This window comes from Simochromis diagramma, unplaced genomic scaffold (genome assembly GCF_900408965.1).
Source record: "Simochromis diagramma unplaced genomic scaffold, fSimDia1.1 OVJJ01000602.1, whole genome shotgun sequence".
Lineage (NCBI taxonomy): Eukaryota > Metazoa > Chordata > Actinopteri > Cichliformes > Cichlidae > Simochromis > Simochromis diagramma.
The window spans coordinates 12,043,857-12,068,378 of NW_024387040.1; the positions used below are offsets into that span (position 1 = coordinate 12,043,857).

The 24,522-nt window shown below is 41.7% G+C and overlaps 1 protein-coding gene across 4 annotated transcripts in view; it reads left to right on the forward strand.

The window, feature by feature from the left end:
* Positions 1 to 267: 267 nt before the first annotated feature.
* cnksr2a (connector enhancer of kinase suppressor of Ras 2a) overlaps positions 268 to 24,522 on the forward strand; it is a 111,553-nt gene continuing 87,298 nt past the window's right edge. Inside the window, exon 1 of one of the 4 annotated variants that reach the window (XM_040043743.1) lies at positions 268 to 873. In XM_040043743.1, the coding sequence (XP_039899677.1) occupies positions 810 to 873 (64 nt within the window). In that variant the 5' untranslated portion in view covers positions 268 to 809. The remainder of the gene's footprint in view (positions 874 to 24,522) is intronic. The other 3 variants (XM_040043744.1, XM_040043745.1, XM_040043747.1) reach the window with 3 other exon arrangements.

The following is a 24,522-nucleotide window of genomic DNA, read 5'->3' on the forward strand; positions in this document are numbered from 1 at the left end:
TTGAGGGGGCAGAGAAACGATCTTTGGAGTGGAGGTGGAGCGGTTGGCTGAGGATTCATTAAGTTTCCTCACACAGCAGCTGGAGCAGAAAGTGTGTAGGTACCCCATGCTGACTCTCCCTCTCTCTGTATGTAACACAATGTCTCTCTATCGAAGACACGTTCTTATTAAATATCTTCTGAGAATATCTCCTCCCTCAATCATATCTGCATGACTATCGCTCCGGTGGGAAATACACTGACGTGCGCGCGGAGCCACCCACAGAGCGCGTGCACGGATTAATCATATCTGGAAAAGAGAGAGAGAGAGATGCTGCCGGCTTTAAGTCCGGTGTGACTTATCTATCCTACACTGCTGCTGTCGGTAACGGAGCGGCTGCGCACACACCTACACACACTCCTCTCTCTCGCTCTCTTTACAGTACCACACACACACACACACCGGAGCGCAGGAGCGGACTAGCGCACTGGGAAGAAGGGAGAGAAGAGAAACGGAGAGAGGCGACACAAGTCAGACCGGCTCGAGCAGGGGAATGTGCCGGATTCCGCTGCGCACACACCCGGGCTGTCCCGCACTGAGGGCTCCACTGCGTTAACGGGAGACGACACAGGGCTGATACTGAGGCAGCGGGACCAGGACCAGAGAGGGACAAAGTAAAAAAAAAAAAAAAAGTAGTCACCTGGCTGCGGAGGAAATTAGAGAGGGAGGGGAGTGGAGGAGGGCGGGAGGTGTACCCGCCTCACAGAGCCTTGTTCTGGGGGTAACGCCACTGCTTGCGCGCAACGGAGAGTAAGCGCAAAGTTTCCTCGATGGCGCTGGTGATGGAGCCAGTGAGCAAATGGAGCACAAGCCAGGTGGTGGACTGGATGAAAGGTGGGCAGCAGAAACACACGCACAGACACGCACACGCGCACACACACATAAATACAACGATACAGACACGCGCACGTATTATGCACACGATTCATTTTTAAATTACACAGCTGGAACGCGTTCGCACACGGACCCGCACACACAAATACTGTCTCTGATCACGACTGGACATTCAGGCAGGGGAGATAAGAGGCTGACAAGTTGATTTGTTGTGTGGGAGGTGTGTGTGTGTGTGTGCCGATGCATCAGCCAGGCACCTGATGATCAGTGGGCAATGATGTAATGTGTGAGAGAGTGACAGCAGGAGAAACAAACTTCCTTGCTTAGAGCAGGGGCGGGTGTAGAAACTTTTGAAAGGGGGAAAGGGGGCAGATCGACTGCTTACCTCCTCAGGCTGCTTCAGGCGAAATCGGGAATACATCAGAATTCATCCTGCTTAGTTTCAAACGGCACACCTGTTAGTTCAACTAATCAACATCTTGTGAGAATCTACTAGCCGTGAAGGTCACAGCTGCAGGCATGTATAAGGTGTGAGGGTAGACAGGGATAGATGCCAAACTGTGAAACATGGCAAGAATATACTGACTGCTCGCTAGGTGTCGCTCTCCTGTGGTTCATTGATCTGAATGATTCGGAGGTTAGTTAGCCCATAATAGAAGGTGGCAGGCAGATGGCTCAACCAATCTGCCTTTTGTAAACACTTCCCAAGAATTAAGTCACAGAGTGTTTTGCAAACAGACTGTATATAGAGGATGGATGTAGCTCTGGTGCCATCACCCTGTGATAAGGGAGGCCCCACTCTGAAGCTTCAAGCTTTGCCATCTGGGTGTTTGAAGAGTGATGGGTGAATCTGTCTGAGAAACACAGGCAAACCGCTCCAATGGTAGCAACTTGTTAACTTGTCCCACCCTGCTATATTACTATATCCTCCTTTTTGCATCTAATGGGGTCAACAATTTCCAAAATGAATACCAAACTAGCTTTTGAGATTACGAATTCATCAGAAAGTGTTTTCTGAGGAACTGAGGGGTGTTTCTGCTTTGATTCATGGATAATATAAAATACAGCTTAAGCCACTGGAACATCAACCACTGGAACAAAAGACATCAGTACTGGAAGATTCCTCTCTCTTCGCTGTAAAATAAAGAGATACAGGAAATCATTTGCACCTACAACCATCAGGCTTTTCAGTTCTCATGCTAATAACAGATGAGCTAAGGCTCTTTGGCAAATATCTCACTTTTCAGAACTGGTATATTTATCCATCTCTTATATACAGTCTGTGCTCTCCGCATATGGCTCATAGGACTGGTTGAAGTTATCCAGTGGATGTAACTTGTGGCAGTCATCTTGTTCAACCAATCACCTGTATTTAAAAAAAAAATGTGATTCCTAAAGACTTTCCGGGGACAATTCCCAAAATGTTCCTATGTAACAAACAATCTATTTCACTAACTCATTTGCAGCTTATTCTGAAGTCACTGCTTGACTCAGTGTCACTATTTACTCAGATGTGATATGGAGTCTTCCTACTAATGGGGACACTTAGAAATAGCGCTATCTCCGTTTGGTTATCTAAGTTACGCAAAGGATTTTGTTGCCACTGTGTTCTGTGGAGGAAAGTTTGCATATCGGCACATATCAGGTAGCAAATATGCATATACAGTAGATCTGTGTTTGGCACACTAGATAGTTCTAGCTCTAGCTCTTGTCTCAGAGACATATTTTTAACCAACTTTGCAGCATTTCAGCAGCATCACGTCCCTCTGTGTCATTGTTTTGTGCATCTCTGTGTGTGCTCACATTTTGGCCCAGGCAGGAGGTGCGAGCTCGATATCACGTCACCACCCGCAGGGTTACTGCTGACTCTGGTTGCAGATGATGTACCAAAAATCACAAAGGAACAGTGCGTGCTTTTAGGATATTTTGGCTTCACTTTGTTTGGTGTGAACAAGCAGTAAAATGCTGTCTATCTCACTATTGAACATAGCTATAATGCTAATGCAAACATTTCACAGGCTCTTATTTTGACAGTAGCTCCTTAATAAATAAGTTTTGTTTCTTTTTGTTGAATCAAGAAGCGTTGCACCTTGGGTTAAACAAATCTGCACTTTTGGCTGCTTATTATGACCCACGCAGAGCTTTTGCAATGCACCACATGCACACTAATCACATACGTCACTGTTTCTTGCAGACTGGTTGTAACTTTAAAGATGTAATTCCTGTCGACTTTAGAGCTATTAAAATGAGATCGGTGAATACAGAGCAACAAAACAGCATCTTTAAGAAAAAAAGACACAAGTTAAACACAAGCGCAAAACTTTAAGCCTGAGTGTTTATCCAAAAATGTAATTACGTTTTGTTTATAAGAGTGCTGGTGATACCTTGGAGTGATCAGACTAGAGATTATTGTCATGCATAATTCAGTAGCCGGGCTGATTAGGTCTGTACCCAGGGGCCTGTGTGAGCATTGTAAAACTCTCTTGCACGCAAAAAGAAATGGCTACTGTGCATTTCCCAGATCCCACACAGTGTGACGGCTTATTTTGGCTGCAGCTCGTTGCAGACATTGTGACGTATTCCAAATTCTGTTTTGATGTATGATCATTTAATCGCTTCTAAACATGAAGGGTAAACAAGTTACAGCTTTGGTGTTTCTAAAGTGACTGTCACTTTAGGCTCAGGTTGTCTGCACCAATAATAATTTGCTCAACTTTTCACTTAATTCTCATGAAATAACTCGTTTAGGTTCTGAATGCATGAATAATACTGGCCCAGCCTCCCCAAAACCACATGCCAGGAGGAGACCACGCTAAAGACCAGTCCATTAATCACTTTAATATGTGAATAACTAATTTAATTTGAATTAATGGCCAACTTTGGTGCAATAGGGACAAGTGCCTTGTAGAAACTGATCACTTTGGCTAAAATACAAAAAAATATATGAAGGTCATACAGGACTTTTTAAATTGGTCCATCCAATTTGTTAAGTCATTGATAAATTAAAGTGGGTTATAATTCTTAACTTTAGTGTTAATCAACTCTTCTATCATATGGTAGCTGTCAATGTTTTAACGCTAAACACGGCTCACAGCCGAGCTTTGCGGTGATTTATGGGGCTCTAAAACAAAAGTGAGGGTTTTATCATTAAACTCTCACTCCACCCAAAATCTCTGTTTTAGAGCGAGGCAATAAAGGAGCTTGTAAAACGTCTGCAGTTTGCGCCTCTGACATGTTCAGCATGGTTTCACAGCAGTTACAGTGGACTGCAATGGTGATGGTTCACTAACCCCGCACCTTACAGAGCAGAAATGAGGTCTGGAGCAGAACACAAATGACTCGCTGATGGTCGAGAAGAAGAATTGTCTTAACCCTTCTCACCCTTGAGACCGCTGTACCCCAAACCAGCTGTAACTGTAATTAAATTGGAACTATTGTGCTTTTCCTTTTTCTCTCTCTCATATATATTCTGTCACAATGGTGGATGCTCATATCAAACATGGTCACAATTTCATTTATGTTCAACAGCCCAGACTGTTTGAACCTTCCACTGACAAAGGGCAGCTAATCAGAAGGAAGTAGCTTTAAATGGATGTGGAAAGACTTGTTTCAGAAAGTGGGGGCTACGCCAAGGCCTAGTGTTAGGTTTATAAGGATTATGAGGATTGTAAGGGTATCATCAATGTGTCTGACTCAGTCTTGGTAGGCTGCTGTTCACACGCTAATTTACATTTTTGATTAGGAAAAATTATAAATGTTAAAACGAAAGTAGTAAAAAAAAAAACTATCAGTACTTTTAAAGGAGAAGAAGATTTGTGAACTCTGCTTCAGCTTAGGCAGAGTGCACGAGCAGCAGAGTAACAAGCAGCGGCTCAGGTGAATGATGTTTTTTGCACACGTGCAACATGGCTCTTGTGGTTTATTTGCACACATAGTAAGAAGAAGTAAGAAATACCATCTGTTACTTGTAACTTTCTATATAAGTGATAATTTTATATGTAAATATAGGCCAAATTTTTAACCTGCAGTTATAGTTGTTTTGTCAGATGACATCATGGTTATGGAATGAAGCTATTTAATATTTAATGCACTTAATTGGATGACAGAAACTTTTGGCAAATATTCCCTGTTGATTGCTACGGAAGCTCTATATAGGGAACGTACTATATTTCCATAAAGATACAATCCTATATAGAAGTATAATAAAAAAAAAATGCTTCCGTTTGAGATGATGAAACAAGTTAGTTTTAGGGACTCACTTCCTTTTCTGTCTTACATATTTTTTGTACATATTGTTCTACATGTTAAGCTGTTCTAGCAGTGAAGGTCTTTTCAAAATTTGAAGTCGTGACCTTAGATTAGCATCAAAAATGCCAACATCAATCTTCCAAACAGGCCATTATAAAAAACTCAAACATGAGAATCCTTAAGTACCTACTGAATGACCTTTAAATTTGACCTATTGACCGTTTCCAGCCTCTTCAAGCCTTTTTTCCCCTGCTTTAATGCCAAGATGCATCATCGCTCCCTGTTTTCTCAAACTCAGATCACAAAACACAGCCCACCTTCCAAATGCACTTTGAGAAATGACTAATGATAACTAATATTAGTAATAATTGTTATTCATCATGTCTGTTTGATGCACGAAAAGCAGGTCAGGGAGACCATTGACTCATGCGGCAATAAAATGCTTATTGAAATGGCAGCAAAAATGTATTTACATGATGCACTGTGTCAGTTCTTGGAGGCACGTTGTTGGATGGGTTATTGGTTGGTCATGTGCATATGGCATGTTTTTATATGTGCGTCTGAGTGTGTGTGTGTGTGTGTGTGTGTGTGTGTGTGTGTGTGTGTGTGTGTGTGTGAGCGTGTGGGAGGATGGTAACTTGTTCGTCTCAGACCGTCTGTGCACAACAGCTGACAGACGAGCACACCCGTTCTGAACAGAAGGCTCCACCCGAGTCCTCGGACATTTGCAGCAACACACACACACATGCCATGCCTTAGTGTGGTATTCAGTTCATGCCGGGTCTCTCGGGTGTGTCTGTGGCGACAGAGGGAAACATGATAGCGTGCTTCTGTGTGTGTGTATGTGTGTGTGTGTGTGTGTACAGTAACATGTACAGATCACATATGCCAAAGGGGCCAAAAGGTCTGGGTATTGTTGACTTGGCAACAGTGCAGCATTGGCACGACAGATACTAAAACAATATGGGAGTGGTGCACTTCAATAGTAACGTGAGCACTTTCGCCACATTGATGGGAATGCTGGGAATCTTTGCCCACGTCGTGTTATGTTATCATCTGGTCACACACTGAGATGGGGAGAATTTCACCTCATTTCCCTTGCATGAATTTGGTCGCTAGACTTGGAAATCAGCAGTGAAATTGGCGTGACAGCATGCGAGCACATCTGATGACACCACTTGGCATGAGAGAAAGCTGCCAGAGTGATAGTCACAGCCTTTAGGATCAGTGGATTTTGGATATGTGGGCTTGATATGTCTCGGCTTAAGGTGAGGCTCACGAGTACTGAGCTTACATCAGAAAAAATAAATCCAGGGTGAATATGCGGCTCTCGGGGAAATCATTTCAACTGTTTTGTTCTCTCAGAGGCTGAAAAGTTCAAGCAAGCTTCTGAAATTTGCAACGGCACGAATCAGCTCTGGTTCAGGGCATGTACTGAAGCAGCGGTAATGCTCAGTGACATTCACTGCATCAATTAATGTTTTGCTAAATGATTTCTTAACTCAATCAAGCACAATATTAACATAACAAATTAGAAAAATAAAATCAAAATGTGACATTTAAAAAGCCCCCTTTTTTAAATAGCTACTAATTTATGCAAACACTTTGGTACAATTGCATTACAATAGTTTTAAATCGAATAACTGGCAGATGGAGACAGTGGCTTGTAATAGTGCTCTACATGGACCGTTAACAGAGACTTCACTGCCCTGTGTTATATAGTTTCAGCCTTTCCATTATGGATAAAAATAAATAAATAAAAACAAATAGAATGAAAAAATATAAACAGGCTTCATATTTAAAAAGACTTTTGCTAGTTGTCTTTTAAAAAGGATTTGCTGGAGACAAAAAAGGCAGCCAGGGAGAACCAGTGGAGTTAATGCTAGCTTTAATAGCTACAGTAGGTAGATACACAGCAGCTGGTGAAAGCAGTGGTTTCCAGCTATAAATGAGTCACTCTCTTCTGTCTACCGCTGCCTAAAATCAAAGATTTACTTTTTCTTTTTATGAAGGAGGAGTCTTCATAAAACTTTGGGCAATGAAGGAATATGCCTTCTAAAGGCCATCACAGACCAATCGTGATACAAAAAAGCAACACAAAATTCAGAAATGTTCACATAGTGATTTGTATTTTAACGTATGTAGACACCGAAAGTGTTACATTTGTGTGGAAAATCCTCAAAAAATGGACTGCGAAATAAAATGGAGTTGACAACAAATGATGATGAGCTGGTCCTGATGTTTCTAAATAAGAAGAAGTGCTAAAACAAAAAAGGGATTTATGACAGTATTCGCTGTGTGCTGGGAGCTCTGTCTACTTTTTATCATTGTAAAGCTGTACTAGTTAGTATATCTAGTGTGAACAGTATGTCTAATGTGAACTAGCATGGCTAGAATGAGCAGAGATAATGTTATTGTGGCCACGTGGGAGTGAGCTGTTAATGAAGCCATGATGATTTGAAACTTGCAGAGAGAAAGCTTATTAAAGCACATTTGATGGCAAAATTGACGAACTTGTGAAGTGGCTTCATAAATGTAAAAAAAAAATCCTGTTTAATTTAGAAATTGTTCACCTTGTTCTACTTCCTCCATTTTTCTTCCTACCAGTCTTCTGTCAAACTGTGCCCCCCATCCACTAATTACTCACCTAACATACAGCCATGCTTATGTCTGTTACCTTTCCTATTTTCTCAGCCCATCAGTCAGGCCAGAGTTTTGACTGATCCGTGAGTTTTGAACTGTTTTTGGACCTCTTGGCTTCCTCTTTATTATTATGTTTGCTAAATGGACCTCCAACCTGTCTGTGATGCCAGCAGTAAAAGTAAGATACAACTGTCCTTCTTTGTATGCCAAATCCATCCATCCATTCTCTTGCCAAATCTGTTGTTTTGAATTTGCTGTTGGTTCATTTGTGCCCAAACTATATTAAAATATTTGAGTTTTCTGGTTGAAACTTTTTTATTAATAAAATGGAAACTGAAAGTCAGAGGCTTCTGGGTGTACTGCCATGCAGCTTGACACAGATTGGTGTTCTGTTTATTGATTATTACATTTCTAAAGATAGACTAATTTCTTTGCCTTTGCATTGCCTAGAGCAAAGTTCCATTCTCCTTGCTTCACGTGGATTCTTCCACTGACTTTTCATGCATGAGTTTTGTTTTTTTTCTTCTTCTTTTTTCTTGGATGGGGGAGTTATTTTTATCTTGCCTAATTACTGACTGATGTGATGGGGAGGACTTGGAGTAGATGTAATATTCAAACAGCGTTCAACAAGAAGCAAAACTGTATTTACAGGAAGAATTTTTTTAGTTTATTTCCCCATTGCAAAATCTTCCCAGATGACACTGGGATTCAAATGGGCAACTTTCCGATAATAAACTCACTTTTAACTGCTGTTTCTCTTTTTCTTTTTTTTTCTTCTTAACATCCTGAATTTACAAATCCCGGGAACAGAGCGAGCATTCGTCTGGCTTTTATTGTTACCGAAGCTTTAGAGCCCTTGGAACAGATGACACATAACCCGACTGGGAGGGCCGGCTCTTTTATAGGACTCTTGAACATCCCAGAAGTCAGTGCAAAATCTAGCTTTATTACTCGCGTGTGCGTATGACAGAGAGAAAGAGGGTGTTTGTGGGAGTTTGGCTCGCCTGTTGTTGTGAAAAGTGTGCCTCTGTGGGAGTCAAGTGTGTGAGTCAGCTATGAATCACACGTTTTGTACCAGTTAAACCAAGCACACACATGATCTTGCTCCTTCTCACACATGGACATGTATGCAGTACATACAGGGATGGGAGTGCATGACTGTTCAGAAAGAAACCGTTATACAACAAACCTACACAGAGACTTGCACCTAGCTTGTGACTCAATTTAAAAAAAAAAAAAAAAAGTTGGCCGAGTACATTTCAGGATTTTTACTAAATATACTGTAGATCAGTGATTCACCACACGGGCACTTAATGGTACTTCTGCACTTCCAAGTGGAGTGCCTAATTACTGTGGTGTAATTCAGCTAATTCGAAAAATGCCAAAATTAGACTTTAAATAAAAAATAAATAAATACACATATAGAGCCACCCGACACATCAGCAGAAACAGCAGCAGACCAACAATAATGAAACCTAAATATAAAGGTTGAGGTGTGGTTAGGAGAAAAAAAGTCTATAACAGCATAGACTGTACTTAAAAGATAGACGCAGCCACCATGATTTCACCTGCTGCTTTGTGAACTCTGTCCTGGGCACCACCACCTTGTTGTAGCAACTTATCAATCGCATGTACTGTGACGTCCAGTGTTGGTCAAGTTACTTGAAAAAAGTATTCAGTAACTAAATACTGATTACTTCCCAAAAAAAGTAATCCCGTTACTTTACTGATTACTTATTTTCAAAAATAATTAGTTACTTTTTAAAACATTATTTATCCCCTAAATAGGTAATAAAGCAATAGATCTTTCATCCCAATTCTACTTTTTCTGCATAATCCATCATACAAAATGTAACCAAATGAAAAAGTCTCTTTTTAAAACTTGTTTTATTAGTTTTGATCTTTTAACTTTATGCATCAAGCAAACATTAAACTATATGCAACATTCTCTTTTTTTTGGGTCAAATTTTTTAATTTATTTTAGAATTTATTCAGTCCACACAGGGCCATATTTTTTTCACTTTAGTGGGAGAAAAATGCAACCTATACACAACCTTGAATTGGATCAGATTATGTCTAGCATTTATAGAGCTAGAATATATATTCTTAATGCACTCTTGCCAAACATCATCAGTAACATCCACCCCCAGTTCTTCCTGCCACTGCTCCCTAAAAGTATCAGATGAAGGACTGTATATATCTAGTAAGGCCCTGTAAAAGTACAAAATTCTAATCCAATTGATAAAAGAATCACCAAATCCAAATTTGGATAATACAGTAAACAAATACGGCCACTCGACCTGATCAAAAGCTTGTTCAGCATCCAAAGCTATTACCACAGAATCATCTGAACACCTAGCAGGACTATATATGAGATTAAATAAGCTACGCAAACTAAAATAAATGTAGCGGTTAGGGATAAACCCTGTTTGATCTGGATGTATAAGTTTAGCAATATGATCTTTAAGGCGGTTTGATAAAACTTTTGTTAATATCTTGGTCTCAACAGAAAGGAGAGATATAGGCCGATAGGACGAGACAGACACAGGGTCGCGATCTTTTTTAAGAATCAATGAGATTACACCACGATGCAATGAACTTGGCAAAGAGACAGACAATTTTGAATAGTTAAACATACGCAAAATTAGAGGGGCTAGCAATGAGGTGTAAGCTTTATAAAACTCTGCTCCGAAACCATCTGGCACAGGGGCCTTATTATTTGACATCTGTTGAATAGCTGTCTTAATCTCATCTAATGTGAAGTCCGCCTCCAAATCTGCAACTGCCTCATCATCTAATTTTGGGAGATTACACTTTTCCAGAAAGTCCTCAATTAATGACTGACTCACAGAACTTTTATAGCTATAAAGATTACGATAAAAATCTCCAAAACAATCATTTATTTGTTGAGGGTTTCTAGTGGTCCGCCCATGTTTGTTATTGATTGATAGTATAGTTTGTGATGCTTGTGTTTTTCTAAGTAATCTTGCAAGTAGCCTATGAGGCTTATCACCCAATTCAAACAATGTTTGCTTACACTTAGTGATTTGAAGGCAAACTTGTTTGCTAAGCAGAGAATTATACTCACACTTCAATTTAGTAATTTTGCCCAGTAATTCTATTGTGGGAGAGGATTGATAAGTTTGTTCTAGCTGCTGTATATTTGACTCCAGATCCTTCAAAGCCATTTCCTGGGATTTACATTTAGCTGCAGAGAACAAAATAATGTGGCCTCGAATTACCGCCTTCATACTCTCCCAGAGAATTGCATCATTAACATCACCTTTATCATTATCATTAACATAATCCAAAATGTGCTTCTCCAATTTCTTATGAAAGGTCTCATCTTTAAGCAGAGTTGGATCGAAGCGCCAGTTTCTTCTGTGTAAATTGGCTAAATCTGCTAAGTCCAGTGGGTTTCCTTTCTCCGTCCCCTCCGCAACTCCAAGGATCCTGATATTCTGTCATCTTGACTGCAACTCGAGGTCATCCAATTTTTTGTGATGTAAATCGTATCCTTTCTGGAGCGAGTCACAGAGCGCCTCTAAAACAGCAATCCTCTCGTCATGCCCGTTTCCAGCTTCCGCAATATCATGTATCCTCCCAGTTACAGTGGAAAAAGTGGCCTCCATAGCGTTCATCGTGGTTGAAATAGCAGTTAATTTGCTATCAACCGAAGTCTCCAATCTAGAAATTGCACTCATTATGTTGGCTGACGTCAGGTTAGCTACATGGGAAGTCACGGGGCTATTTGCACTTGGCTCCTCAGCCAGCGCGTGCTCGTTAGCCACACTCGCTGACTCACCTTTTTTCATGGGCTTTTGAAGCTTTAGGTTTCGTCATTGTTATAAAGTATATACAAACATCAGGAATCAACAGAAAGGTGTCAAAAAACAGATGGATATGAATAAAAAAAATATAGGCTGGTTCGGAGCTCTTTCAAAAAACGTCTTACGCCATTGCTTCCTAACCACGCCCCCATATGCAACATTCTACTACTTTCTGCACATTCCAGCACATAAAATAAAATCGTTTTTTGTGTTTACACTCACTCTTTCAAATAGATGCAAGTAAAACACAGCAGAAAATAAATAAAATCAAAGACTCAGCAGTCCCGTTGCCCTATTTTCACCTGTATAGCAGGAGTGGGGCAGGTGGAGGTTTGCCCTGGTGCAGGTGTGCCACAGCGGTCAGTGGAAGGATACGGCAGTTTGTCTGTGAATTTTCCATTCCGTCGTAGCGCCCTCGGTGCTTGCTCGGACGTTTAGGGGTTTTTTTGCTGTAAAAAGAAGTTTTCTTCCCACGCAGCGATCAGCGGACGCTAATGTTTTTGTCACTTTTTACGGAATCAAACTCAAAGTAAGATCAGCACTTCCACGCTTTAAACACTGCACGGTCATACTCTCTCTATATTATCCATTTTTGATCTGCACACAGGTGTTGCCACAAACGTCGCACTCGCTTATGTCATTGTCATGAGACACTCTCACAAAAAAACCCACGGTTTTAGTAACGCAGTAACACAGCGTGCTTATGGGAAAGTAACAGTAATCTAATTACCTTTTTTGAAATAGTAATCCCTTACTTTACTCATTACTCAAAAAAGTAATCGGATTACAGAAACGCGTTACTTGTAACGCGTTACTGCCCATCTCTGGTGACGTCACCCACGGATCATGGACTTCGCATTTTGAAGCTTTGATCTTATTATTTTGGGTCTATGTTATTTTTTTGGAGCCATGCTTGGATAAGACAGTGTGAAGTTATCAGCTAGCTTGGTTACCAAGCTGCATCTATAAACTGTGTGGGTGAAATAAATAAAGACAAACACATCTGCTAATTAGACCCGAAGGAACAAACCAGTAAGATACTAGAAAAACCAAAATTTAAGACAACTAGACTGAAGCTTAACCTTTGTAGATGGTCTTTCGAGCTATAATATTAGTCAGATAATCAGTGAAAACTAGTCTGAGGCTGTGGGGATCAACTCCCTTTTGGAGCCAACCTGACCAGGTTGATGGAGGAAGTGCAGTTTGTGGCACTTCTGCTTTGGCTTGATGTTTCAATCAGGAAGTAGCGGCTCCCTAAATTATTCTGTGTTTAATTATCCACTTTACTCTATGTGGTCCTCTGCAGAGCCTTCGAAGTAAAGATCGAGACCATAAACATAAGCAAAGTGCTTACTGAGGTCATAGGTCGAGAGTCATTATCTCATAAACACTTCTTTTTTTTACCCGGAGGCGTAATTAAAAAAACTTGCCTGCTGAATGCACTGGCTCCCCTGTTTTTTAAAAGTGCCAGAAGCATATTGGGCTACACCTACTGTATTAAAATTAAACACATCACATTATCATTACAAATAAAGCATTAAAAAAGATATTTGAATTGAGTAATTATACAATTCCCAATGATTAGAAAATCAGCAGGGTTGTGCTCATCCAGTTCTTTATTGATTCCCTCATTGAGTCCTGACTTTCTTCTTTCTGCTTTGGCTTTCAAATCCTCCCGTCCCACTCCTTTGTGCATGCAGAACTGCAGCGGGTTTGACATAATTTTAGTTGCAAATATTTTTCCATCATTTTATTTGTCAATTGATCTCCTCCACTCTGGTTCACCCATACTATTACAGCTCAGCCAAAGACTGTATATAAAAATCTAGATAGCTTCTGGATCTGAAAGTTTTTGTCTCCATCTCTAGTTCAAAACGTTAGGAAATACAACACCATGTTCATGTTCCACCTTAGTGTCCAGAAGGAGGGTAAAGCATGCTTTATCCACAACGTTGCCTTATGTACATTTATTTCACTTTCACTGGACACGATTGTGAAGGACCGAGCAGTGAAGGAAACTTAGGCACAGGTTAAAGTCCAAAAAAATGATTTTTTATTTAACCCAAAAAACATAATTGGTTAAATCATGCAAAAAGAACCAAAATCTTGGGCCCATAAAAGAGGTCAAAATAACAAAACTCTACTCACAGTTGACAACACTACTGATAACTCAAACAAACTGACCTAACTTAATGAGACAAAGGGGAAACTTAAATAGTGGCTGATCAGCCCACAAAAACAGGAGAAGGGGTAAAACACACAAAACCTAACTAAACCAAACATAATGAACTCCAATTCCCCCCCATGGTCCCGAGTTATGGCATGAACCAATTTGCAGTCTTCCTTTAAAGCTTGCTCCGCCCCTTTTCCACCTCTTGGCTCCTTAATCAAGGGACTGGAACAGCTGCAACTAAGGTAACTCAGAAAACAAAAGATTAATCATACATAACAGTGTAAACTAAAATGTGCGCACTTATTTTAGAATGCAGTGTTATATGGATATGTGAATTAACTCTAAACCAAAACCAGTTATTTATTGTCCTGTAAATTAATTCCTATATTTAAAGAAAGACAAATGTGAATGCAATGTTACTTATAAGCCTCTACATATGGTGGGTATTACCACTGTGTGGCTGTAAGTGCAGCCATCACAACAATGAAAAACATCTTTGTTACCATAAATATAACTGTAGTTCATTTAGTAGCCTACTGCTCATGTACATATTAAGTCTAGCAGGTATTGACCAAACTAAATTGTTTACCCTCTTCTTCCCTTCAGCTGACATGTTTGTGGGGGTATATTTGACTGTTGCAGAATGAATTCCATACAGCAGTCATTATGCTGTGTATATTAACTGTGCAGATCTGCTTCACTTTCTCTCGTACTGCGTGGGTGTGTGTGCTCGTTGATGCCACTTACAATTTGACTCATCAGTATTCGGGGCATTCACGCTCTCCCTCACTGCCAGTGATAAGCGATGCTGATTATCAGTGAACTTTTGCCACACAGTGCATCGCTCCCCTTCTGTTTTGCCTCTCGCTGCCTCTCTCAGCAATAGTAACACTTTGCCTGTGAGAGCCAACATTGTTTTAATCAGCTTCACATCTATTAAGAATCAGCTGCTATTAACACTCATTAAAACCTAAGTAGTGGAGGCAGGGCTTAGATGTCTTACTTGAGTAAAAATAGCAAAGCCACAATGTAAAAGTGCACCGCCTGGTAATATAGTGCATGTTTTTAAAAAGGGTTTCCTTTACTGGAGGTAAAGGAACTAACTCAAGCTCAGAATCAGTGCTGCAATGGTTGCTTTCATAGCCAACTTATCATCCTCTGAGAGTAGGCAGGACGCAAACGCAGAATCAGAATGAAGTTTGTTGATTTATTTAGAGTCTCTATGAACAGTTTTCAAGTAAACGCTCCGATAGACTCCACTCCGTCCTTAGGCTCAATACCGAAACAGACTTCTTTGTCCTCCCATTTGCGATTCCTCCTCGAGGAAAACAGGGCAGGCTCCTGGACAGAAGAGAGGGAGGTAAGAGGCGCACACACATAACAGAAGAACAGACTTACTGAACAGAGGTGAGTATCTACCGTGACTCATTTATGCTCTGAAAGAATGACTGAAGGGAACAGACTAATAATCAGATGAGGACGCAGGTAAGATGATTGTTGCAGGTGCACCAAGCCGAAGGGTGGAGACCAAGACAACCCCGCCTTTGAACAGGTAGAGCGAGGTTACCACCCACACCCACACACAAGACAGATAGAGAGAGGGAGGGAGGGGAGAGAGAGTGAAGTGAAGCGAAAGAAATTTGCCGGAGAGCCCAGAGGAGTGGAGGACTATGGCACAACAAGTACTGTATTCTATTTCATTTGATATTCATTTTAATAAAAGACTCACAAATGGAGTTGCTCAAAGGAGCTTGATATTGTAAAGAAAAGACACTCTTTGTGAACCAGAACTTGGCAACAGTGGGAAGGAAGAACTCTGTTTTGACAGGAATGTAAGTAAGGTTTCAATTTTAATACTGTAGTTACTGATATAGAGTGTATAGTGTAATACACTATACTATTTTTTATATATATATATATATATATATATATATATTAGGGGTGCAACGATACACAAAATTCACGGTTCGGTTCGGTTCGATACTTTGGTGTCACGGTTCGATATTTTTTCGATACAAAAAATGTTCATGCATTTTTAATTTGTCATTTATTAAAATTATAAATATATATTTTAACTCAAAAGTACAGTTTTTAAATTTAACCCTAACCCTTGTGCGTGTTTTTTATTTTGACAGCGAATGCGCACCTGCGGACCACTTATGTGCAGCCCTGGTTATTTAGCTCATCATATTGCAGCCACAGAAATTCTTTTGTCCATGAAACCATAAAGCTGCACTTTCTTTTTGCCTTATAGTCTGATTTGTCATAACTTCTCCGTTTTGTGGTAAGCTTTTCTTTGGCTGTCACTTCTTCACCCTGACCTGTCTTATTTGGCTCAGCAGAACTGAAATGCTTTTACACGCTCACTCACATAAGCTCAGCGATTCTCTGCGCGATCAACCTCTCACATGTTTAAGCTTGCTGCGGGAGATTTCACTTGTCATGTTTGCATAGTAAGCTAACGATTAATAAGACGATGTCAGAGGAATTTGTACACAAATTATCATCACTCACAGATCAGTGCTGTCGCTCTCTATACACAGTTCGCACGATTGCAAAGTGAAAGCAAAAAAACAAGCGCAAATTCAAACGCGACTTCAATATGTCACATATTGACAGTGGCTCACCGATGCCAATGACATAATTACCCAGCTACATTTCTGAAAGAATGCAAAAGCATTGACATATATTTTTCCTACAATAGCCCGACGGGCAGGGCAGAGATAGATTTTGGTAGCCCGACTGAAAAAATCGCTAGCTCCAGGACGTCGGGCTAGCGATATTGCGAGCCCTGTATCTGATTGAGGAATCACTCATCTTTGGAAAAGAGAGTTTATTACAGAGAAATGGCTCTTTCCAAAATAAAAGCTATACTATCCGCTTCTTCTGGGCTATATTCTCAGCAGCATAAGGAGAATCATGTGCTAACAGCTGTCTAAATGACTCGGCTAAAGTTAGTAGCATGCTTGCTTTTTTTTGTCTGCTTCCACTTGTCTTTGCACTAGGATGATGTCGGCGTAAATGTGCAGTCATATTCGTTGTGTTCCCACTAGTGCTTTCAGGTTAATCTCGTTGAAATGACCTTAACACCACAACATGGCAAATCTCCGTTAACGAGCTACCGCCGATCGCTCCGTGCATGGGGCTAGACGGCAAACACGTTAACGAGCTAACTGCGCTAACACACTAGTTCACACCAATGTAATTGAGCATTGCATGGCACATCCAACATACTGTTTTACTTTAGTCCATGACTCGCTTACCTTCAGGGTCATACGTCACAGAAAACCAAATAATTCCAAACGCCAGATCTGAATGTTGCAGTAGAGCTTAGTCCGCTAGCTGCCTGCGCCTTCTTCGACTACTGTCTGTTGAGCGCTCAGTGGTCTGCTCGCGTGCTAGGCGGAGTAGCGAATTCACTGCTCACGGCATGTAAGGAAATTGATAAATAAATTACAAATGTGTATTGTTCGTACACTACCGGCACTGTATCGACGGTGATACGAATATCGTTGCACCCAATATATAAAAAAAAAAACACCAGCCCCCCGCGGGCGGTTTATCTTCGCTCGGGTCCTAAGAGCTGGAGCTGAGGGCCTGCGCAGTATCTTAGCTGTTCCCAGGACTGCCCTCTTCTGGACAGAGATCTCCGATGTTATTCCCGGGATCTGCTGGAGCCACTCGCCTAGCTTGGGAGTCACCGCACCTAGTGCTCCGATTACCACGGGGACCACCGTTACCTTCACCCTCCACATCCTCTCGAGCTCTTCTCTAAGCCCTTGGTATTTCTCCAGCTTCTCGTGTTCCTTCTTCCTGATATTGCTGTCATTCGGAACCGCTACATCGATCACTACGGCCGTCTTCTTCTGTTTGTCTACCACCACTATGTCCGGTTGATTAGCCACCACCATTTTGTCCGTCTGTATCTGGAAGTCCCACAGGATCTTAGCTCGGTCATTCTCCACCACCCTTGGGGGCATCTCCCATTTTGACTTCGGGACTTCCAGGTTATACTCGGCACAGATGTTCCTGTACACTATGCCGGCCACTTGGTTATGGCGTTCCATGTATGCCTTGCCTGCTAGCATCTTGCACCCTGCTGTTATGTGCTGGATTGTCTCTGGGGCATCTTTACACAGCCTGCACCTGGGGTCTTGCCTGGTGTGATAGACCCCAGCCTCTATGGATCTTGTACTCAGAGCTTGTTCTTGTGCTGCCATGATTAGTGCCTCTGTGCTGTCTTTCAGTCCAGCTTTGTCCAGCCACTGGTAGGATTTCTGGATATCAGCCACCTCCTCTATCTGCCGGTGGTACATACCGTGCAGGGGCCTGTCCTTCCATGATGGTTCCTCGTCTCCCTCCTCTTTCTTGGGTTTCTGCTGCCTGAGGTATTCACTGAGCACTCGGTCAGTTGGGGCCATCTTCCCAATGTATTCTTGGATGTTCCTTGTCTCATCCTGGACTGTGGTGCTGACACTCACCAGTCCCCGGCCCCCTTCCTTCCGCTTAGCGTACAGCCTCAGGGTGCTGGACTTGGGGTGAAACCCTCCATGCATGGTAAGGAGCTTTCTTGTCTTTATGTCAGTGGCTTCTATCTCCTCCTTTGGCCAGCCTATTACCCCAGCAGGGTACCTGATCACGGGCAGGGCCTACGTGTTGATGGCCCGGATCTTGTTCTTACCATTCAGCTGACTCCTCAGGACTTGCCTGACCCTCTGCAGGTACTTGGTGGTTGCAGCCTTTCTAGCGGCCTCTTCATGGTTCCCATTCGCCTGCGGGATCCCCAGGTACTTGTAACTGTCCTCTATGTCTGCAATGTTGCCTTCTGGTAGTTCAATCCCCTCAGTTCTGACTACCTTCCCTCTCTTTGTTACCATCCGACTACACTTCTCCAGTCCGAACGACATTCCAATGTCATTGCTGTATAGTCTGGTAGTGTGGATCAGTGAATCGATGTCTCGTTCACTCTTGGCATACAGCTTGATGTCATCCATGTACAGGAGGTGGCTGACAACTGCTCCGTTCCGTAGTCGGTATCCGTAGCCAGTCTTGTTAATGATCTCACTGAGGGGGTTCAGGCCTATGCAGAACAGCAGTGGGGACAGAGCATCTCCTTGGTAGATCCCGCACTTGATGGTGACTTGTGCTATGGGCTTGGAGTTGGCCTCTAGTGTTGTACGCCACATCCCCATTGAGTTCATGATGAAGGCTCTTAGGGTCCCATTGATCTTGCACAATTCTAGGCATTCCAGTATCCAGCTGTGGGGCATTGAGTCATAGGCCTTCCTGTAATCAATCCAGGCAGTGCACAGGTTGGTCAGTCTGGTCTTGCAATCTCGGCTGACTGTTCTGTCTACCAGTAGCTGGTGTTTTGCGCCTCTGGTATTCTTGCCAATTCCTTTCTGTGTCCCGCTCATGTATTGACCCATGTGCCTGTCCATCTTAGCCGATATGATGCCTGACAGGAGCTTCCATGTAGTACTGAGGCAGGTTATTGGTCGGTAGTTGGAGGGGACCGGTCCCTTCTTGGGGTCCTTGGGGATCAGGACCGTCCGACCTTCGGTTAGCCATTCCGGGTGTCTCTCGTTAACTAGCAGCTGGTTCATTTGTGCTGCCAGACGCTCGTGGAGTGCAGTCAGCTTCTTTAGCCAGTAGGCGTGAACCATGTCGGGCCCTGGTGCTGTCCAACTCTTCATACTGGAGACCCTTTCTTGGATATCTGCCACTGTGATGGTTACTGGACCCTGTTCAGGGAGGTCGCTGTGGTCTGCCCTCAGATCCACTAGCCACTGAGGCATTGCCGTTATTGGGTTGCGTCCCCTTCTCCCAATGCTTCTTCCCGTATTGCTCCGTTCCAGCCTTGGTGGTGCTGTTCTCTTTATTTATATTATATTATATATATATATATATATATATATATATATATATATATGAAGGAAGACCGTGTATTTAGACGTGCATTATAAACATATTTTGACAGAACGGTGCTGTCACTCTTAAAATGAACACTGTGAATTGTACACTTGATGTTTGATACCTAAGATTACACAGAATAATACATTTGTCTACAGTGAAGGTGAAAATTTAACATGAATAAAGACAAAATGTAATGTTAGAACACGTAAGGTCTGAAAAAAAATCTAACCAAAATCCTTCAATATCACTGCCTTGACTAAAGACTGTATGTAAAAGATGGACATTACCAGCAGGGCATCATCCACTGGTGATAGTCCTGTTATATAATGCACTCACACTTGTATTGTGGTCATATTAGTCACTCCAAGCATTTTAGACCTCAGTGGCACAAGTCTAGAGACTTGCTGCTCACACCCTAGCAACCTCTGGTCACTAGGGAAGAATTGGTATTCCCTAGCAACATAGCATTGCATGGCTTGGATAGGTGTGTGATTACTGTATGGAGGACAAGACTTAGACTGACTTTGGTTTCACTCACCAATATTTAAACCATAGAAACAGGGAAATGAATAATACAGAAATAAAGAAAACAATTCAATAAGTAATTCATATTGCCAACTTAAAAAAAATCCCCCAGAAATTTGAAGCTTACAGATTTTAGGCTGAGCTACATTAGTCAGAATGGTGTCAGTCTGCTAAAAAACACTTATAGTGAGTGAATACCTTTAAATGGAAGTACTTCATATAATTTTCTTTCCACCACTTTGCCAATTAAAAAGGTGTTACCACCTTTACCGAAGGATTTCATATTAAGTCCTACTTACAGTGGCTTGCAAAAGTATTCGGCCCACTTGAACTTTCCCACATTTTGTCACATTACAGCCACAAACATGAATCAATTTTATTGGAATTCCACGTGAAAGACCAATACAAAGTGGTGTACACGTAAGAAGTGGAACGAAAATCATACATGATTCCAAATATTTTTTACAAATAAATAACTGAAAAGTGGGGTGTGTGTAATTATTCAGCCCCCTTTGATCTGAGTGCAGTCAGTTGCCCATAGACATTGCCTGATGAGTGCCAATGACTAAATAGAGTGCACCTGTGTGTAACCTAATGTCAGTACAAATACAGCTGCCCTGTGATGGCCTCAGAGGTTGTCTAAGAGAATATTGGGAGCAACAACACCATGAAGTCCAAAGAACACAGCAGACAGGCCAGGGACAAAGTTATTGAGAAATTTAAAGCAGGCTTAGGCTACAAAAAGATTTCCCAAGCCTTGAACATCCCACGGAGCACTGTTCAAGTGATCATTCAGAAATGGAAGGAGTATGGCACAACTGTAAACCTACCAAGATAAGGCCGTCGAACAAGGAGAGCGCTGATCAGAAATGCAGCCAAGAGGCCCATGGTGACCCTGGATGAGCTGCAGAGATCTACAGCTCAGGTGAATCTGTCCATAGTCAGTCTATTAGTCGAGCACTGCACAAAGTTGGCCTTTATGGAAGAGTGGTAAGAAGAAAGCGTTGTTAAGAGAAAACCATAAGAAGTCCAGTTTGCAGTTTGCCACAAGCCATGTGGGGGACACAGCAAACATGTGGAAGAAGGTGCTCTGGTCAGATGAGACCAAAATGGAACTTTTTGGCCAAAATGCAAAACGCTATGTGTGGCGGAAAACTAACACTGCACATCACTCTGAACACACCATCCCCACTGTCAAATATAGTGGTGGCATCATCACGCTCTGGGGGTGCTTCTCTTCAGCAGGGACAGGGAAGCTGGTCAGAGTTGATGGGAAGATGGATGGAGCCAAATACAGGGCAATCTTGGAAGAAAACCTCTTGGAGTCTGCAAAAGACTTGAGACTGGATCGGAGGTTCACCTTCCAGCAGGACAACGACCCTAAACATAAAGCCAGGGCAACAATGGAATGGTTTAAAACAAAACGTATCCATGTGTTAGAATGGCCCAGTCAAAGTCCAGATCTAAATCCAATCGAGAATCTGTGGCAAGATCTGAAAACTGCTGTTCACAAACGCTGCCCATCTAATCTGACTGAGCTGGAACTGTTTTACAAAGAAGAATGGTTAAGGATTTCAGTCTCTAGATGTGCAAAGCTGGTAGAGACATACCCTAAAAGACTGGCAGCTATAAAGTATTGACTCAGGGGGCTGAATAATTACGCACACCCCACAGTTATTTATTTGTATGTGGAAAAGTTCAAGGGGGCCGAATACTTTTGCAAGCCACTGTATGTGTACCTCAGGTTACCTGAGCCAAACACGCAACACAAATCACATCTGAGCAGTTTGATGTCTTCTTATCGAGTGCTTTCATGCTTGTCAGTGGAGGCTGTGAGCCGAGATATCGCTCATCGACTTGAAGTGTTTGGAGGTCCAGATAGTGGAATCAATTTGTGGAGTTTCCTCCCAAAATGAGATAGTAGTGAAAAGAATGATTTCTTATCTTCAAAACCAATTGCTCGTTGTTCATTTTAAAGCCACAAAGCCAGGATATATTTACATTTTTAGTGATAAAACTTAGTGACTTTTTCTTTTTTTTCCAATGATGATGGGTTTCAAGCTTTCACTTTTTTCATCTGACCCGATGTATGGCATTCTGGGACTGAAAGCTTCATTTAGATTTAGCGGCTAAGGAGGAGGGTGTAGAGAGCGACAAATGCTGTTTTGCTGGTTGCTGATGAGAGAAGGAATTTGTGTGTGGGAAATAGTTTGCATGCAATTTAGCAGCTGGCTTGTGTGGGGTTTTTTTTTTTTTTTTTCCTGTTTGCCCTTTTTTCTCCCAATCCTTCTCTTCCTCTGCTCGCTTCCCATCCTGCTTCGTTTCCCCATCTTTGTTAGTGTGGTTATGATAGATGAGTGTATTATAAAGCGGTGACTTGAAGCAAGGGGAAATCAATGCTCATTCCTCAGAGGTGTGTGTATGTGTGTGTGCTTTCCAGCTGGCTGTTTGTTAAGGGGTTAGAAGCTGGATACATTCATTGTTTTGGGAGCCAGGGGCTGCAGCTGAACTGCTCTGTCTTGATCTGCTTTCCTTTGACTCAGCAAACACACTCTGGCCAGACAAACACACACACGCACGCACGCGCACACGCACTCAAAGACAGCACGCACCCACCCACTAAAACGCTCACACACTAGCAGATCTAGAGAGACCTGCCCACACGTACAGCACAGACGTTACACAATCCAGCAGAGAGTAAATTCTTACCTGGTTTGCTGCCTAATTGCTCGTCCATTACTTCTTCTGTTCTCGACTCTTGTTTGAGTTACAAGGTTTTTTTTAAGGTCCTTTAGAGACTCTGAGCTGGACATGAACCCATAAATAGTGGTGACATGAGAAAACTTTGTTTCTGAGACAGTAGTAAAACTTCCTCCTTTTTATTTGCAGTTGTTTTGCAAACAGGTGTGTGCTTTTCGCATGCATGCTTAGAAAACAAAAGTGGGTCCTATCCAGATTATAATATCAACCCTCTAAGATTCTCAGTGCCTCTTCAAATCAGATATCTGGGGAAATGAGCAGCTGCACAAAGCGTTGGGACAACAGATGCAAACTCCTTACGGCTTTTGAAAAAGTGTGATGTTTACGTGAATCATTTCAAGTTATTCATTTGAGAAGATTCATGCAAACTGAAAGTGAACAAAAATAGCTTTAAACAGGTTTCAGATGTGGTTAATGGGACCAACCATTTACAGATCGCTGATTTCTGAAGGCTGAATTTGCAACAGTGTTTTTGTGATCACCTCAGGCAAAATAAATGGTCTACTGAGGTATGTTGAGCTTGAAGCCAGAGTCATCAGTGTCACGAAGTAACGCGTTACTGTAATCCGATTACTGTTTGCAAGTAACGAGTAAAGTAAGGGATTACTATTGCAAAAACAGTAATTAGATTACCGTTACTTTCCCGTAGGAACACTGCGTTACTAAAACCGTGATTTATTTTTTTTTTCTTTTTTCTTGCGAGAGTGTCTCATGACAATGACGTAAGCGAGTGCGACGTTCGTGACAACAGCTGTGTGCAGATCAAAAATGGATAATATATTGAGTGCAGGAGAGAGTATGACTGTGCAGCGTTTAAAGCGTGGAAGTACTGACCTTACTTTGAGTTTGATACCATAAAAAGTGACAAAAACATTAGCGTCCGTTGTGCGTGCGAAGAAAACTTCTTTTTACAGCGAAAACCCCCCCCCTAAACTTCCAAGCAAGCACCGAGTGCGCTACCACGGAATGGGAAATTCACAGAGAAACTCGCGGATTCTTCAACTGACCGCTGCTGCTCACCTGCACCAGGGCAAACCTCCACCTACCCCACTCCTGCTTTACAGTGAAAATAGAGCAACAGGACCGCTAGTCTTTGATTTTATTTATTTTCTGCTGTGTTTTACCTGCATCTATTCGAAAGAGTTAGTGTAAACACATCTTTTTTATTTTATGTGCTGCAATGTGCAGAAAATAGGTTTAAATGTTAAACTAATTTCTTCCAGTCAGAGAATGTTGCATATAATTAAATTTTTGCTTGATGCATAAAGTTAAAAGATTAAAACTAATAAAACAAGTTTAAAAAAAGAGACTTTTCCATTTGATTACATTTTGTATGATGGATCATGCAGAAAAAGTAGAATTGGGCTGAAAGATCTATTTATCAACTATTCATGTTGTAAATTGTGTTTTTTAAAAAGTAACTAAGTTATTAGCTACTTTTGAAAATAAGTAATCAGTAAAGTAACAGGATTACTTTTTGGGGGAAGTAATCAGTAATTAGTTGCTGATTACTTTTTTCAAGCAACTTGACCAACACTGGTTATCAATGCCACT